Source organism: Rhea pennata, chromosome 1, assembly GCF_028389875.1.
Source record: "Rhea pennata isolate bPtePen1 chromosome 1, bPtePen1.pri, whole genome shotgun sequence".
Classification (NCBI taxonomy): Eukaryota; Metazoa; Chordata; class Aves; order Rheiformes; family Rheidae; genus Rhea; species Rhea pennata.
The window spans coordinates 144,496,469-144,515,221 of NC_084663.1; the positions used below are offsets into that span (position 1 = coordinate 144,496,469).

The window sequence follows — 18,753 nt, forward strand, 5'->3', positions numbered from 1 at the left end:
TAATATGAGACCGCTGATGTATTCAGGAATGTGGTCTGCATTTCAACATGTCTTTTATGATGGTGAGAAAAGTCTCTGCTGGTTAGATCACTTTTTTTTTTTTTTAAGAAAAAATTAATTATTTCTTACTGCAAGTACATTAAGTTTTGTTTCATCTTACTGATATCCTATGTGACAGGACAAGAGGCAATGGGCAAAAACTGTACCACAGTGGGGAATTTCTTCCCTGTGAGAGTGACAGAGCACTGGAGCAGGTTGCCCAGAGAGGTTGTGGAGTCTCCTTCTCTGGAGATCTTCAAGGCCCGCCTGGATGCAACCCTGTCTAACATGCTCTGGGTGACCCTGCTGAGCAGGGAAGTTGGACTAGAAGATCTCCAGAGGTCCCTTCCAACCTTACCCATTCTATGATTCTATTGAACTTTGTTCCTGGTTAATATTAGTTGCCTTTAAATTAAGGGATGTCTTGCCATGAGTTGTTCTGGTTCTCCCTGAATGACTAAAATGCAGTAAGTTACCCTGAGAAGCAGGCCCAGACCTGAATCCAGGTGGGAATGTTCAAATGACCGGAAGGCCCAGGTTGTGCTCTCACTTGAAGATACCATGATTACAAGTATGGTGCCAACTTTTTCCTAGATTTGCCTCCAGCTCTTCTATCTATTACGTAAATATTTGTTTGGAAAGCTTCCTGCCAATAAGCTCTGGTTAGGATTTAATACATAGTTCACATTTGGTTCATTCAATTTACTGAAGTTGGATAGAATTTACATTGCAGTAACTGAAACCTTCATCGGGAATTTTAGGGTCTTTCCATGTGTTTCTGTAAGTGTAACATTGTGCTGTGTGGTTTTTGAATGGGTGATATCACTTACCTAATGAGTATGTAAATTTCTTTCTTATTCAGAGACACTTTTTCAGGAATTTGGGCTCCATTCTGGCTTATGCCTTTTTAGGAACAGCAGTTTCTTGTTTTATCATTGGGTGAGTGAAATTTGTTATATCAGTTCTATTTTATATTAAAGTTTAAGCTGATAAAATAAATGTCAAGTCTTTCAGATTGCCTTCATTTTGTGATTTGTCTGTTAAACGATTTTATGTGTATATTTTCCGAACAAAATTCAAACTTAAATTTTCTTGAGCTTTATCTGACCTTTAAATAGTACTGTGTCCATTTAAATAATGTTGTCAAGTTTGAATCACTTGAACTCCAGAGTACTAAAAAGCAGAGTTTAGTTTTTGATTTAATGTTTGAGTCCAAAATCAAACCTTACTAGGCTCTTACTAACTTTCACCTAGAGTGTAGGTCCTACTTGTAATAGAATTTTTGCTATTAGATTCTTAGAAATGTCCCTTTCAGCCCGTACATGCATATACATACCTGCACAGGTTCAGAGAATAGTTGGGGTTGGAGGGGACCTGCGGAGATGATCTGGTCTAACCCCCTTGCTCAAGCAGGTTCACCTAAAGCAGGTTGCTCAGAATTGCCCATGTGAATCTGTGTTTGTTTTCACATTTCTGTATATACACACACATGTGTACACATACACACATGCACACACACACACATTTAATCTAAGATAACTAGCTACAATGGTTTATTTGCATAAAATCATTTGTGCTGCAAATGTTACTATGTATCTTTGGTGCAAGAATATGCTCAAATATAGAAATCCTGAATTGCATAGGGTTCTTAGTTTGTTATTAATAGAATTTCAGAAAAAGCAAAATACTTTAAAAGGTATTCTCACTGCAGAGCTTTTTGTTGGTGTACTGTGTTAGGAGAAACAATACTGAGGGAGATTGGGGTAGGGAACAGTCCCTTTGTGGGGGGGAAGTCATCTGTAGATTATATATGCTAATAGTGAACAGATTACATGATTTGTTTACTGATTCTTAAATGACAGGCTGGATCATACCTCACTCTTGACTAAGCTCGTAGGGAAAAGAGGAAAATTTAATTTTGAGAGTTTAGGGGTTCAACTGTGGCTGTTTTCCACAGACACATAGCATAACAAGGTCCGTTTGAAATACTGTTGCTTGTGGTTTTCATTTGCCTGTCTGAAATACACCAACTTGTTTGAAATGCACTGGTTTATCCTCTTTTTCTTCAGGAATCTCATGTATGGTGTTGTGAAATTAATGAAGTTGGTGGGACAGCTATCTGATAAATTCTACTATACAGACTGCCTCCTTTTTGGAGCAATAATATCTGCCACTGATCCAGGTAGCTTGCTGAACAATTTTTTAATAGTGTTCCAAAATGTTTCCACTAATAGGATTGCTGGTGATATAACACAAAGATATTAACGGTACTTTTATTTACAGTTATGTTATGTTAATATATCTGATTCTCCTCTGTGAAATGTGCACAAATTCTGAGCATTGTGAAAGTTATTCTCTACTAGGTTGTTGCTGGGCTAATATGATACAACAGTATGCCTGGGGGTGAATGTAATTTTCCTGTTTAAATATTTATTTACTTTAAATATATTTAATAATAACTTTTTTAGAGCATACCAAGTCTAAGACTGCAAGTAGATTAAACTATTTCATTGTCTGGGTAGCAGGACTTCTGTGGCTACATTGTTTATGATATCAGATAAATCTTGAGCTGTATTTGGGGAGGAATATTCATTTTGGGAATGGCTTTTTTTGTTTTCTTTCAGTTGAATTTAGTGTTCTACAAATTTAAGCAGAAAAATGCTCTTCTGGCAAAGTAATTTGAGGTTTTCGCAGAAAACCTAGTTATGCTTCAAAATGCTACAGGCTCACACAGATGTCTATGCTTGACAAATCAGTGTGGAGGGCTAGTGTGTATTGAGGTGGGGGGAAGGTCATGGTAAGGTATGAAGCTTGACATTTAAAATAGGTTATTTGACATGCTTAGGGTTGGTTTGTGTGTAAATGGAAAGTAGCCCCTGTGATTGAGCTGACCTCTGAACAGCTAGTGGTTGCACACAGTTTTGCCTCTGTTCATGTATAGGAACATCTTCAAGATCATTGTCTTTCAAAATCCCTTCAGTCTGAAATGAAGGGACTGTTACAAATATTTAGTAGCCTTGTCCTCTTCAGACTCTGTATTAATGCACACTCTAGTGGCATAACATATGCTTTGGTGAGCATTTAGGATTATTAGCACTATTTTATAATGACTGAAATAATAAAGTTATGTTAATAGTCCATACAACCTTAAAAGGTAGCCAGAGGTGCAATGTTTTTGTTGCTTATCTGAAGCAGAACATACTCTATAAAAATTACCAGGGTTTTGGTAAAGGGCTTTTGTCTACTCTGTGCCCATCGATCTTGGTGGCTTTCTGTAGTCTCCTAGAGAAGCTATGTGTAGGGGGGAGCATAACCGAGCCACTTTCTGTTATTAAATATGACCAGTCTGTTTTCCACTTTGATTTTGATCCTGTATTTCAGTTCCTAGATTTTGTTGCCTTAGGCATACTGGAAAGCCTGCTCTGTCAGCTCACACCATAATCCTGATGTCAACCAGTATGATATATATACATAAATATTTTTGTTTTCTTTTCTTTCTGTAGTTACTGTGCTTGCAATATTTAATGAGCTACATGCTGATGTCGATCTCTATGCCCTTCTGTTTGGGGAGAGTGTGTTGAATGATGCTGTTGCCATTGTGTTATCTTCGTAAGTAACTGCCTGAGTTTCTACTCTGAAATCACTTAATTGTTCTATGTATTTGTCTAAAAATAGTTATTTTTCTGAGAAATATTATTTTAAATTTAAATCGATTGTCTTGAACTGAGTTAGTAAACATTGCAAACACTTGCTAAGATTCTTTATGCACACGTGCACTGTAAAGAAAAATTTTGCTTCAACATGGGGATGTCTCTTCTGTTATTCAGGCACTGCTATTCACAGAATAGTACCTTTTTGATACTATTTTTAACTTTTCATTGTGTGATTCTGTCTTTCTAGATCTATAGTTGCCTACCAGCCAACAGGTGAAAATACCCATGCTTTTGATGCAGCAGCGTTTTTCAAATCAGTTGGTGTTTTCCTGGGAATATTCAGTGGCTCTTTCATGATGGGAGCAGTGACAGGGGTTGTGACGGCTCTGATATCCTTTTTCATGTTCTTCTAGACTAGATTTTCCATTCAGATCCTAGCAGTGCTCTCCTGTAGGAATGTTGAGTCTAGCTCATCTTAATCTGAGTGTGAAGATATGACAGGTACTCATATCACCTCTGTCTCTACAGAAAGCCATATAGGTAGCCATAGAAATCACCTAATTCCTGTGTAACTGTGGCCATGCTAGAAATTCTAACGATTTTGTAGTATTGATTGTGTTGGCAAAAATATAAAGCAAAAGGGAGGGCCTCGGTAAGTCCTAACATTTATCTTATTTCTAGTTAAAGGAAGTGGTTTCTGCTATTAGGCTTGAAAGGCAACCTCCTGATAACTGGTGACTTGTTCTCCTATCTTCAGCAAAATTAATGATAATAGGTATTTCAACCACTAATGGGTTTTTTTGAGAATCCTGCATTTAATCTTTCTGCTGGAAGTCTGATGTCATGCATCTCAGATAAGACTGCACCTGTACCAGAGTTAAGGTCATAATATGATGTGCTTTGCATGACCTTTCTTGCTCCCATGAAGCTTAGTCCCATTATTTGATCAGAGCTCTGAGGCACTCAGGAAGCGATCTGTTTGAGTTTGGTTTTAAGGTCAGGCAGTAAACCTTAAGCCTGACCTGCTCAAGAGGTCATAATGCTACATAAGGGAAAAACTCAAATTCTTTGCTGCTATACTGTCTTATATAATCCCATTTGTACACATCTCAGCTTGCTTTGATTTTTGTCTAGACTTCTGAAAATTAATGTAAAAGAGGTAGAATGCAATATTTTATATTATAATTGTGAATCTCTTTATCTTAAGCAATAATGTCTCAACTGTATCTTATTGAGCGCTCACCACACTGGTTTGTCTGTTCATATCCTGCGTAACAGAAACACTTTGAGTATAAGGAGGAAGACATGCTGGAATGCTTTAATGTTCAGTCTTTCAGCTCAATTGTTCTATGACTGATGTGATCCAGATCCGTGATTCTTAATCTGTGTTTCAGGCTGTTGGCCATCCATAGCTCTAGCTGGTCAATGAAGTTGCAGTGTATTTGGCTTTCTGGTTGTCTACCAATTACAGCTAAAATGCATTCGGATCCATTTTGTAACATCATGTTTTTGAAGCAGCAATTGGTTCTTGCTCTTTCTAATGTGTGTACTCAGGAGCGTGCTATGAGAATGGGAGTGAAGAGGCTGTTCACGAGACAGCCTCTGGTTAAAAACAAAACAAAACCAACATATGTAATCTGTTGCTCAGTTATACAATTTTAACGATTTTCTTTTGGAAAATTGCTTTCTTTCATGTAATACTGTAGAAAGAAACATGAAATGTGAAATGGGTATTTCATTCTCTTAGCTAATTAGAACCCATAACTTAAGCCATGAGTTATGTTAATAGACTTATTGCAAAGAAATTTTCTGTCACGCTGTGTGACATACCTATAGCTGCATCTCTCTATCAATGAGGGGTTTAATATGTGGCTGACCTACTCATTCATGATCCTTTGAAAACAGATGGAATGCTTAGTTTGCAAATATGATGCAAATAACTTGTTAAAAGCCAGAAAGAGTCCATGCAAATTATCTTGGCCATACAATCTGTGGTTATTCTTATAGCAGTGAAAGTATTGTACTACTTCGTATTTTCTTTCTAAAATAGAGAATCTGCTTGGCTGGAGTGAAATGAAGCAGAGTGTGCCTAAGGAGTAAAAGAAAATGGTCTTTTGTTTTAATGTGTAAGAAAATAAAATAACAATTCATATTTGAAATAATTAATCTGAAATAACACTTTAGTTTGGTCAATTATTATATGAAATATTTATTTTCTTCACCTTTCTCTCACTTTCCTTTTCCTCTAAAATGACAAGTGCAGGTTTTCATTTCAAATTGAACGATATGTTTTGGTGTGGCTACATTCTCCTGCTGTTATTGTAAGTAACAGTTGGATTCACAAAATTACCAGAAGAAAAGGCTAGAAATGAGGAATTGGTTCTAACAAGGGTCCTTTCCTACTTTCAGGAGAACAGGATTCAATCTCTTCCTTTCCTGTGGAGTGACTGATGTGGCTATCCAGTCAGACAGCATTATCTGCCTGTTTTGCTGTAAGGTACTCTGGGGAAAATTATTTTTTCTGTCCTTGAACATTGTTTCACAAGGAATACACAAATGCCTGTTAAGCCAGGCTCTGGGATAATCTGAGCACTCAGTGGGAAGATGGGTTCCAATTGTTACTCCAGCATGTGGTACCACCATGGTGTTGTCATAGCCTGTTTGCCAAAAAAATAAAAAATAAAATAACCACAAAACCCACAAACAACAAAAAAAAAAAAAAAAAAAAAAAAAAAAAAAACAGACCAGCCATAACTGTACATCATCAAAAATTCTAGCGAGATGGTTTTATGTGGAGAGGAGACTGCATGGAGAATAACGGTTGTTGAAAAATTGTGAGTTTTTTCTGATGTAATGCTAACTTCTATTTTTGAGGAAGATTTGGACATTTTTCATTTTTTAATTTTACATTTTGAAAAAAATATATTGCAGTGTATGTATGTTCTTCAGACTCCTTTCCCTCTGAGTAGCTTAGAATAATAGTAAGATGTAGGTGTTGAGGGGAGGAGGTGGCAGTGCTCAGGATTGCTTTGTGCTAATGAGGCTGTCACTGAAATGCAGCCAGTTGTATTCTCCTTCATTTGTTTGTTAACCACTTGGGGCTTGTTTTGAACACCATATCCTGCAGTAGAGCCCACAGGAGAGAGAGTGCCCACCCAGTCTTCTGGGCCACCTGAATGATTCTTGCAAGAGGCAGCAAAGAGTGCTGTGAGGCCCAGCTCTCTCAACCTCTGAATTTCCTTGGGAAAGTGGTGCTGCTCCTTGCCTTTACCATCCCTTTTGCCTATTGAATCACAACTCCCCAAACAGCTGTGTTGCCATTAGTTTTCATTTGTGTAATGCTGCAGAGAGCCCAGGATGCAGCTGTGTTTGTAGGTGGAGAATGATGGTGGATGATGGTACAGTCCTGTGCAGGACACATGTTCATAAAGGTACTAGTCCCCTTCAGGTGAGGAAGAGGAAAGTGCTCTCTGCTTTGCTGCTTCAAGTGTCCTGACTTGTCTCACACTGCCCTCCTGCTTAGATTTCACAGATGATGATGATGATAGTTACCAGCCTTCAGAAAACAAAGGCTCTCTCTGCCACTCCTGTTGGCACATGGTTTCTTTCTGTATCTTCTAGTAGAGATGTGCGTAGCTGTCTGCACTTCAGATATCATGAACAGTATGGTGTTCACATGCTGCCAGAGTTGTGATGGGTGGAGATGGGGGAACTGTATCATAAGTATGTGAACAATTCTCTTGTAGTGTGTGGAGAGCTATATTTATTGAAACTTGTTCTACTTTTTCAGTAGCTATATGAAATGATGAATCAGTATGCGTTCAGTGGTGTTACCCAAGTTCACTCTCATCTGGAAGATGAACTTGTTTCTCTTCTCTTTGGAAGACTCAGCTGTTGTGGTTGAGCTGGCGCTTTCTCTAAAATACATCAACATGGGAAGAAATGCATTTTGTCATAGGCAGGATTTCTATTTTACCTCAAAAGTACAGAATTAGCAATACTTACTGAAAAATGACTTGTCAACAAATCTGAATGAAAAATTCTGATAAATCTCCTTCATTGTAGGGCTCTTGTAGTCAACAGCATGGTAAATTAAACATTTCTGAATGTATTTTAGGCTTTATTAAAATAAAGGTGGGAGGGGGGAGTTCTAAAAGCAACATCTAGAAGGACCACCAAGTATATATCCCTTCCCTACTGGCACTTTGCAGGATAATGTGTCATAGAGCAAGATATCTTAGTTGAAAGGTAGAGATATCTAAAATAATGACTGTTGCAAGATGAAACCTTAGGCTTTGCTTCTTCATTTTGAAGTTTGTCTTGATATAGGGGAATTGATATTTTTCAGCGCTAAGCATTGTGTTCTCAGGCTCACATTGGTTGTTAGTGCATATAAAAGCTTTTTAAAAACACTGGATACAGAGAAGTCAAATACCCGTGTTTTTTATTTTTTGATCCCTTAACCAATGACTTAACGTGACCAAGTTTACCAAGTTGCACTGCTTCCCCCTGCTGGAAACAGCTCTCTTTTTCCTGATGTCCTGGAGCACTTTCTTGCTAGCAGAAGCTTGCGGATTTACTGGTGAGTTTTGGGGATTCAAGCATGCTTGGATAAAACTCCTGTCTAACTTAGCCATTTTATACTTGCTGTGAGAAACAAGATGTAGCTGCTTTAGACTTTTTCATGTTAAGTACAGTGCCATCTAAGGCAGAGCTCACTGTATAATGAGGGTATTTAAGAGAATCACTATTTTATTTCAAAAACTCCATAAAAATTGGAATATGACTCACTTAAAAAGGAGGTTGATAAAATTTCAAGACTAAGGATGTTATATAAATTTAATAGACTTTGAGAAGGGAGATAGGCTTAGTGTTGAGCTGACATGTAAACGGACTAATCTTTTACATGGGACTCTGGTCACAGGTGTAGTAGCTGTCCTCTTCTGTGGAATTACCCAGGCACATTATACATACAATAACTTGTCAGTTGAATCAAGAAGTCGCACTAAGCAGGTAAGGCGTTACCCTTTATCTTTTCTGTACTGCATTGTTGTAGTATTCTGTGTATTAATGTTTTTTAAAAGCATCTTTATTACTTGTCCTTTAATATGAGACTATTTTCCCCCTAGCTCTTTGAGGTATTGCACTTCCTGGCTGAGAACTTCATATTTTCGTATATGGGTTTGGCGCTGTTTACTTTTCAGAAGCACATATTCAGCCCAGTTTTCATCGTTGGAGCTTTTGTATCCTTTCTCACTTTGTATGAAGTTTCTTTATTATCCATGTGCCTGAAAATCTGTGGTGTCTTTTGGCCTTACCAATTTAAAGCATGGTGATTTACTTCAATTTGCGTGTGATATATAGCAGATGCAAGAATTCCAAGAAAGGTCTTTTCTTACCTCTTACATCAAAGTTGTAAGACTTCAATGCCACAAATTGTTGGTTCTGCAACTGAGCAAGTGCTAAAAGTCATGTAAATTAAGTATATACCTAAATGAATATGCTTTGATCCTTGTAATCACAGCAGTGCAACTTTAGGCATTAGATTTTAAAACTCCCTTCCAGCTAGAAAACCTCAGTATTGACAAGAGGGAAAGGTGGTATTCTGTGTAGCACTTTTATCAGCATGAGCAAACTGAGTCACCTTATTGGGAAGAGTTCAGCACCTGCTACTCAAATGTGGTGAAGAATTTAATCTGAAGGTAGAAAACAAAATAGCATGCTGCCAGGGAATTCTTTGTGAAGAGCAATGGCTCAGCAAGGCAGTGTGAAATGGACTATTTTCTGAAAATATTTTTTTGAATCTTCTGTGTATTTTTTCTACGATGTGAGAGGTTTACAAATGGCCTTCAGCACTGATCTTTTCACTGTTCCCCTGCCATCCCAAATGCACACTTTGGTCACCTGTAAAAATGACAGCAGATTAATTTGAGAGGAGTGGAATAGAATGGGAGAGGAGCGGGAGATGAGGGAAAGAGTGGACTTTGCATATTGTGATGGGGAGGGGATGTGTGTCCAGATTTGGTTATCTTTCAAAGAACCTGAAACAAGTTCTAATTGGTGTTTTTGTGGCAAAGAGCTCAAGTCTTGTTCTCCAGATCAAGGAAGTATATTATATTGTGCAGATGAAGCATATATGGCAATATGAGTATGAGTCAAAATGCAAATTGTTTTCTGAACTCCTGAGTAAAGTGAGGAATCTTCATTGTTGTAGACTGTTTTTTATTCCTCCAGTTTATATAATGTGCTTGAATTTGGCAAGTTCTGTGAAAGCAAAGCAATACCTTTAAGGAACATTTATATTGTTCCATTGATATAAAGATATAGGATATTATAGCTCACTGACCTTGAAATATATATTAAAACAAAGTCTCTTTTGATTCTTGACAGTAATTTTCTAAAACAAGTGAAATGATAGCTGTTTATCCCCCTTCCTCTTTCACAGAGTTTTTTCTCTGAAGATTTTGACAGCATAGGTAAAAGCACTGTGTGATTTTCAGTTTGTATAAATGGAGTAATAGCTTCAGTGAATTTCATAAATTGGAGCCTCCAGAATTTATCAGTTCAAAAAACAAGACAGAAATGAGCGTATGACCTTCTCAACTTCCTTCTCCCTGCTTTTCTGCAGTGTGTGATGTTTGCTGTGACTTCTGTCCACACTGATATTGTGCTGTGTGCCTTGGCTTTATTTTCAGTATTTATTTTGCTCCTGTCTTCTCTTCCTTGCCTCCATTACACTTTTCCTATCTTATTTTCTCACCCCATGCTTAATGTTCTTTGCCATCTCTTGAGTGTTTTTCTTCCCTTGAGAGGAAAGCAGCTGGTACTAGCACCCATGTTTTGCTGCAGTAGTCACTTCCCCACTGAAGTGACACCCAGAGGCATCACCAACTGTTAAAAGAAAAAGGTTCAACTGTGAAGACAAAGCTAAAGCCTTCAGTGTTAGTGAAAAAAATCGTAGTTGTTCTCCCCACATGCTTAAATCGACCGCAATGGCTTATAATGTGTGGGGGGTTTTTTTCCAGTCATCAAAGGACTGCTGTACGTGTTTACAATAATTGCATTAAGTTTTTCATAAAAACAGTAATAAACAAAATCCTAGTTTCCTAGAGACATAATTTCCTGTGAAATTGATTGTTATTTCAATATTTAGCTGTGGCAACAGCCCCAAAGTGTCTAGGGTTCTTCTGTGGTTTTGTTTCTCTTCCATAAGAGAGCTATTTCAGTCTTCTAATGTTATTATCAGTAGCAAATAGTGTTTGAGGGGTTTTTTGATTGTGTTGGTGTTTTATAGGATTTCAGCACATCACTCCAATTTATTACAAAGGATTCCTTACTTGGTGGAGGAAATACTCAGCTTTCTAGTTATTCACTGAAGCCACTGGATGCTTTATACGGCAGTAAGAAAGGGAGAAGACCACTTGCTTTCGTTGTCTGAAATACTTTTTTACTACTCTTCTGGAACCTTATTCTAGTGTTGACTAGTGTTTGGGGATTTTTTTTTTCTTGTTAGTTTCTCTGAATTCTCAAGTGCTTGCCAACCAGCAGGAGACTTTTCCTCTGCAAGAGCTGCAATGAAATGGCTGCTTGCTGCTCTTTTTCTTTATAATTAAGCCTATGTGGGTTTTCTTCTACATGTAGGTCTGCATTTTTGTTAGTCTGAAACACACAATCTGATGTTGGTGGCGGTAGTTGTCTGAAGTCTGACTTTGAAAGTAAAGCCTTCACTTGTATATTTGATAACTTTACTAGGTATAATGTCAGTGTGCATTAAATAGCTTGGTTATATTAATTCATGGTTATATTTGTTGTTAAAATCTGCATTCTGTACATGGATTGTTTATGCACAGTTGTGAAAATCTACTTTTAATATAGGCAGGAATAATGCAAACACTTGATACTGTTATGTAACCTTTTCATTAAAACATAAATTTTATATGAAAGAGCCAAGTATCCAAGACTCTGTACTTCAAGAAAGTGAGATCCTTAACCCTCAGCTATGAACAGGTTGCAATCTTTCTGGGCAGAGCTGCACACATCTACCCTCTTTCCTTCTTACTGAATCTGGGCAGAAGGCATAAGATCAGCTGGAGCTTTCAGCACATGATGATGTTTTCAGGTAAAATAAAAAATACTTGCTAAAGCAAAAATTCTTTTTCAACTCATAAGAAATTAATGAAATACTTCTTTTTTTTTTTTTTTTTTTTTTTTTTTTTTTTTTTTTTTTTTTTTAGTAATTTACATATATGCTTCCTTACTAGAAGACTTGTAACTGTTACAGCATGTCTGTAGCCTGCCCTCAGGTATTTTTTAGCCTTTGCAGAAAGTGTCATGTCTGAGAAGAGTTGAAATCTTAGAATGCCAGATTCTGGCAGCCAAATTGTGAACAGAATATTTTTATTTAGTGTTGGGCATCTCAAAGTGATGGGGGAGCTGAGATGCATCTGTCCCAGAAAGTTTATTTCTAGGTGAGATGATGCATGTGTTGTGCGGAAGCAGGTATCTGCCAAAGATAATCTAGGTATGTTTGAGTGCCGTCTCCTACTGAGTTGGAGAAAACAAAATATCTGACTAAGAATTTATTTACTATTTTTATCACACAGATAACTCTGGAAGTTTCTGTTATTTAAAGCAAATGGGGTGTGTATCTATGTGCATGTTCATTTTCTTCCTTTACTACAGGAGTATATAAATGCCCTTGCTGGTAGGATTTCATAATCCAGGGGGGAGTATATTCTGCCTATGAGTGTGTTGTTACCAAGAATACTTTTCCAGCTGATAGTTACTTCATATCAAGAATTCTTGCTTGAGTTACAGAAACAAATGGAAATGTTTCATTTTCATTTAAATTCAGGGAGCTTTTTGATTTCCAAAATACATTTTGCTGTTGTATAAAGCCTGTTTGTTTCTGCATTAGTTTCTGGCAATACTTGCTGCTTTTTGTAGCACTTGCAGATTTTAAAAGTTACAGTAAAAATACCAGGGCAGAGTGGAAATTATGAGAGAACTTGCTTTGTATCTGCATTGTTGAAGGTGGTAGATATCTGCTTCCATGAGCTACGGGAGAACAATCTAGAAACAGCAGGTAAGCCTGCTGACAGAATTTCTACAAAACAAAACTTGCCTGAGAATAATCTGAGTCCAGTGCTTTCTGATCATCGCTTTGTGCCTCTCCATTAAGGAAGGGAGCAAGGAGAGATGCTGTGTTGTGATGAGGTTTGGATGTACTTCAGAAGCTCTCGTATTTCATTCTCTGTGTAGGTCTCCGGGGAGCTATGGCATTTGCTCTGGCCATACGAGATACTGCTACTTACTCACATCAAATGATGTTCTCAACGACTCTCCTTATCGTCTTTTTCACCGTCTGGATTGTTGGTGGAGGCACAACTCCCATGCTTTCATGGCTGAACATCAGGTCAGTATGCAACTGCATGCTGAGGAAACTTCACTTTTCAAATGACAGCTGTGCAAGGCAGGAATAGTTCTGCAGAACTTGTTTGCTGCTTGCTTAGAGGTGTTCTAGGTATTTAGAACACTGTTATATACAGGAAGGAAGTAGTGCAAGCTGGTGAAGAAAACACACAAGATATTACTGGGATTCAGCCTCAAGTTTGTTGGTGCTATGTGAATGGGGATCTTGGTCTTTGTCAGCACAGCAGGATATGGAATAGTATTGCTTGATGCAGCAGCCCTTATATTGAAAAGAAAGAATTAGCCTATCTAGTCTCACATTCAGCTTCTTTTCCTATTATACTAAGACATTTCCCAGTCTTCTGGCTCCTGGTAGTGACTCTGCTCTGTTTTCCAAGTTAATGGGTGATTTTAGTAGGTGGTACTAGATTGGATTTACTTTAAACATGTATCCAAATAAATTTGACATTGTCTAAACAACTGGGATAATTGGAGTCCTGCTAGTCTTCTCAGTGTTTCTGCTATTTCGAGCAGATCTAGGGTAATGGTAAGCAGTGTGATTATAGCTGTATCCTCTGCAAGTTCTGGCCAATACTTGGATACTTTAAAGGGCTGTAAGTATATGCATGTTAGAGGCTACTTATCTGCAAATTGTTGGAGAATTGTGAATCAGTCTGTTGTTAAAGAGCACGTATTTTTCCATTCTATGATGTTTTTAGCAGTTGAGTGGCAGGGGGATAGAGTAAATACTGGAATCTAAACAAAGCACACTGTACCAAACTGTCCAGTGTATTTTACATGTGTAAAATATGTATGCTCTTTGGCACATGAAAACCAATTTGTCTTACATTCCAGTTGTGCTCGGTGGAATTTGTCTTCCACTGTCTCATAGTAGGATAGGAAAAAAAAATCTTAAAGTATAATCAGTTTCAGTTTTAGGAACAATTGACAATTGTTAATAGCTATCGCTGCTTTCGGAAAACTTACGTGAACTACTTGGCAATAGGTGACAAGTGCTTTCTAGGTTAAAAATAGAATGGATAGGATTCCCAGGAATGTTTGGGAACCTTCCTTATTGAAGTCAGCTAAAGCCGAAACTGTACCTGATCTGACAATGTCAGCAGCAAGTCTTGGAGCTGTGTCCTGGGATGAGTTTATTAAAAACTGTGATGTTTCATTGTAACTGACTGACATCTCATCAAAAGAAAATGCACTCAGGAGGAGCTGAACCGCTCTGTGCCAACCAGACAACATCTGCTGCAAACTGTCACATGCCTGCAAACTGAAACAGCAATGATGGCAATATCTCAGCTCTATGTAACAGCACACACTGGGTGTGCTCTTGGGAAGTCTTGATTTTATTTTGTCTCTTTTTTTCTTGTGAGTGTATGTGTGTGTGTGCGCGCTGAATCAAAGTTCCAGATGTTTGGTTGTTACACCAGAAAGAGGCATCACTTCCATTTAGTCAGGATCTCTAAAGATCATGTTGCTAACAACAGGTTATGCAACCACCTAGCCTTGAAGTCAGCAGCAAAACAATTCCAGTGCAGCTGAAATTGTTACCATTGACAGGACTGAATGCTAGAATGTGGCCCAGCTTCTTGCCAAGTGGAAACTAGTTTTGAGATAGCCAGAATTGTTACCCATGTTTTGGGCCTGCTGAAACCTTTTGTGAATTGAGAATGGAATGTGCCTCTGGTTGAAGTGACAGGTTTTTTGGTGGTCTAGCTCAGGAAACAGTCTGCAAAAGCATCTAAAAGATGCCATTACTTTTTTTGACAGGACCAGTCTGGCTCAGTAATGAGAGTTTGTGAGCCTGGCTGATGAGCTATCCCTGAAGGCAGGAAGGGATAACATCATGTTAATTCCAGGCTTGCCCTGTGGATAAGTTCCATTTGCAAAAATCAATTTGCACAGTGAGGAGGAGTAGTTGGAAATACTGACTAGCACTATGATACCATTCCTGGAGTAGCTGTCAGAAGGCAGATGGCTGAAACATGATTTTGAGTGTTTAGTTTTATTTTTTTAGAGATGTACCTACCATGGCTAGTAGATAGTAATTTTAACTTTCATTTCTGTTTGGCATGGTTGACAGAAGGGAAAAAAAATTAAAGGAAGAATATCTTGGAAACAAGGGAATTCCACATAGGAGGTGTTTTAGGGAACTGCATGGGTCTGTCCACAGCTGCCTTGATAGGCCCTGCTCCATTAATTATTGAGACTGCACTTTTTCTTCTAAGAGACTGTGTGAAATCAGATTTGTGCCAGGAGGTGGCAGCCATGTGCAGCTGATAAAGAATTACAAACACAGTGCTAGTAAACTGTCATCTGTTGTGATACAACCCTTGCTGCAGGAAAGCAAGACCTGTCTGACCTTACAGACTTGACAAAGGCACAGATAAGTTTGGAGCTGAAATTTAGAAGTGTGAAGTCTTTTCCATCCCTTTCTACCCAGTGTGAGAGCTAGAAGGACCTGAAGGTGTTCTTCAGTCACAGTGCCTCACTCAGCAGCTCAGCATGTAGTGGTAACATAGTTCTGAGGCCATACCTTAGGGACTTGTCTCTGGCATGGCTTTGCCTGTATGGATGCTGACTGAGGCCCTGGCACTTGTCCATTAGTTGAGATTGTAAGAGGCTGGAAATAAGTTGTGCTCACATGTGTGATTGTTTAGCAGAAAAGATTAAAAGATAAAAAGCTTGTTTGCTTTCTAGGTTAAGTGAATGAAGGGGGATAGGAACCTAATGACATTTGTATGTTGGACTTAAATGTTGGGAGTTGTGTGTTGTGTCCAACTCTCATGTGAAATTCACAGTAGTTCTCTGTCCTGGTTGACTTCGGTCTTCATGGAAGAAGAGTGGAAAGCAAAGTCCTCATGAGGTGGTTGGTCTTGCTCCAATATGTAGGCGAGGAGAAGCAGAGGGCCTGTTTTAATGCAGTGCTATTTGGGCTGATTGACAGTTTAACTTGTGAGTTTGTTGCTTAGCGGAGCAGACATACTTTAACCAGGTACTGCTCTCCTGCCTGTCTGTCAGTGGGGTTTCTGGGTGGCCCATTCTACAGTTTACGGGATGTGCTGGGCAAGACTTCTTTCCTGGGAACTGCAGGTGCCTGTCCATACTGGGTATATCAGGGGAACTGAAGAAAGGCATAAACAACAAGGGGTCTTACTTAAGATTGTGACTGCATAATTTAAGCAGAGTAGGACCTGAAAGCTACCTCTGGCCCAGCCTGTCAACCTGACTTGGCACCATTACAGTTATGAGGAGATGGCTGTGGGCATACAGGGATATGGAGCAATACCTGAGGAAGAAGTCAGGGTAACTTTGCTGTGACTGGAGTCAGAGGAACATGCCCACTGCCACATGATTAACTGTGAATGGCAGTTGGGATGCACACTTTGGTTTTTTACTTCTGGTGATCCCTTCTCTGGTAATGTGAAGTATACTTTAAAAACAGAAAAGTAGGTCAGAGAGGGAGAGGCTAACATAAAAAATACTTTTTGCTGAGTAAAAAGCAGCATAAGGAAGAAATAGGCAAAAATGCACTATTCCTCACTCTTGCTCAGCTCTGATTTTTCTCAGATAATCAAGAGAGCAGGTATATTTCCAAACTGGGTACATCACCAGTATGCAGCGGTCAGGTTTAAATGTGCAGCCAAGCAGAGGATCCACAGTTTGTAGTGGAGACTTCACTGCTTAACTGTGTGGGAAAGTGAGATCGTGACAGTAAAATTCAAGTAAAAAAAAGATGGAATCTTCAGATGTTTTGAATTAAACCACTTGATATCAAGCAAACTAAAGATTAATAGCCTGAACTAGTGTTAAACCCATTGTGTTGTATGTTTGATTTTCTTGGCTATCAGTGAGACATATTTAAGTATCTGAATGGTAAAAAGTAATATTTTTCTACCACTGGGTTTTTTTTTTTTTTCTTTTCCTTAGAAAATAAAGCATGACTTGGACATTAAAAGTGAAAGTTTAAAAGTCCAGCCTCCTCTTTTTTGTGACTAAAGCCAAGAAACAATTTCCTGCTTGAAATTAAGTTCCATAAACTACAGAGCCCTGTAAATCAAAAGCATTGGCAAAGTTCCTTTTTTATGAAGAGTAGCTTGCTTATTTATTTAGTTGTCACGGGAAAAAAGGGAACTCCTAGCATTTGTATTGCAAAATAATGTTTTGTCATTTTTCATTAGGGATGGTTGTATTCTTTTGGCACTGGTCCTTTTCAAGTTGTATGAAGCAATTTTTACATTAATGCCTTCTCTTTCGTAAGCTGCTTCAAATGAGGAAGGTTATGTTTATTTTAATGAAGTAATTTCAGTTATACTTAGAAATCTTTCGTAAGTCTTACACATGAGTATATGCATGTATTACATATATATGTATCTTTCAAATTAAGGTATTTTTATGTATCTTTCTCCAAGAGAAGTTGAAGACTGCATAAGCAGTGTCAAGTTAGATATTTACTGCCTTATACCTGACTTAGCAACTCTCATCTTTCTGACAGTTTTTTTATGTAGGTTTTGGGGGGCTTTTTTTTTAAAAAAAAAGCAAACTGAAGAAGACCTGGAAACATGGTAACCCTCACTTGGGGAGTTAGTTCACACAGCTTTAGCAACACCTCAGGTGCTGACAGCCCGATGGCAGTCTCAGGTTATACAGTTTTTATCTGATGGTCCACTATTAGTTGTTGAATAAAATACGCATTTCTTAAATACTGCACTTCCTCGCACTGCAATGCCAGGAGGCGAGTGCTGATGCTGGACTAGAACCTTGAGTTCTGTTTAGGGCTTATGAGGGGGGAGGATATTTGATAAGAGCTCACATCCTTCTGCTTTGCAACCTGTTTTCATTTTTCTACAAGATAGATCCTTTTGTTTGGGTTTTATCCTCCTCTAGGCCTGCCTTCTAGCTGCTTCCAGCTGCCCTGAAAGAGGGCACCTTGAGGCAACATTGTCCCTTTCCCTCTCTGTGTTTTTTTCCTTTTGCCATGCCTCTTTCTGCACTCTTTATTCCAGTCATCTTGCCCTATCTAGTTTTCTAGTTTTTGCCATCCTCCTGCCCCCTGTCTCTAGTTTTTCATCCTCCGTTGTGAATCTATATTTTGGAGGTTCAGTACAGTCTCATTGGACTGGCCCTCTGTTTTTTTTTTTTTTTTTTTTTTTTTTCTTTCTTTTTTTTCCCTTTTTCCCTTAGTAAGTGAAGAACTGTGTTCTCCTTTGCAGTGTTTGGAAGCAAGCACAGGAGGTGCTTCCTTATCTCTGCTCTTGTGCCATACAATGTGGCAGTTCCCAGCAGAGAGAGAGCATGTGTGGGGAAGGTACTGTCCAGCCCTTGTAGGAGTTGAAATGAATCCAGAGCACACAGGCAATAATGGTATAACTGGTAAGCGCAGACAAGCCTCTACAGGCAGTTTCAGGAGTCCTTATCTTGATTAGATCAACTAAAGGAGTGACCAAAGGCACTCTAAAACCATCCTGAAGTAACTTTTCCTAGTTCTCAGGACTTTTATTTTTAATGATTGAAGTTTGGGGGTTTTTTTGTTGTTGTTTTCTTAACATAGAGATGGGAATTGCTTTCTTTCTCAGCCATCTTTTGAGAAACAGTTAAACTTTTCCAAAATAACTAAAACTTTCCAAAAATGCATCAC

The 18,753-nt window shown here is 38.4% G+C and overlaps 1 protein-coding gene across 2 annotated transcripts in view; it reads left to right on the plus strand.

Moving 5' to 3' along the window:
- Positions 1 to 18,753, plus strand: part of SLC9A7 (solute carrier family 9 member A7) — a 75,669-nt gene that overhangs the window by 36,462 nt on the left and 20,454 nt on the right. For both annotated transcript variants that reach the window (XM_062601553.1, XM_062601554.1), the window contains exons 4-12: positions 902 to 978; positions 2,109 to 2,221; positions 3,543 to 3,648; positions 3,940 to 4,081; positions 8,169 to 8,274; positions 8,617 to 8,705; positions 8,822 to 8,935; positions 11,700 to 11,811; positions 12,954 to 13,107. In XM_062601553.1, coding sequence (XP_062457537.1) covers positions 902 to 978; positions 2,109 to 2,221; positions 3,543 to 3,648; positions 3,940 to 4,081; positions 8,169 to 8,274; positions 8,617 to 8,705; positions 8,822 to 8,935; positions 11,700 to 11,811; positions 12,954 to 13,107 — 1,013 coding nt within the window. The remainder of the gene's footprint in view (positions 1 to 901; positions 979 to 2,108; positions 2,222 to 3,542; positions 3,649 to 3,939; positions 4,082 to 8,168; positions 8,275 to 8,616; positions 8,706 to 8,821; positions 8,936 to 11,699; positions 11,812 to 12,953; positions 13,108 to 18,753) is intronic.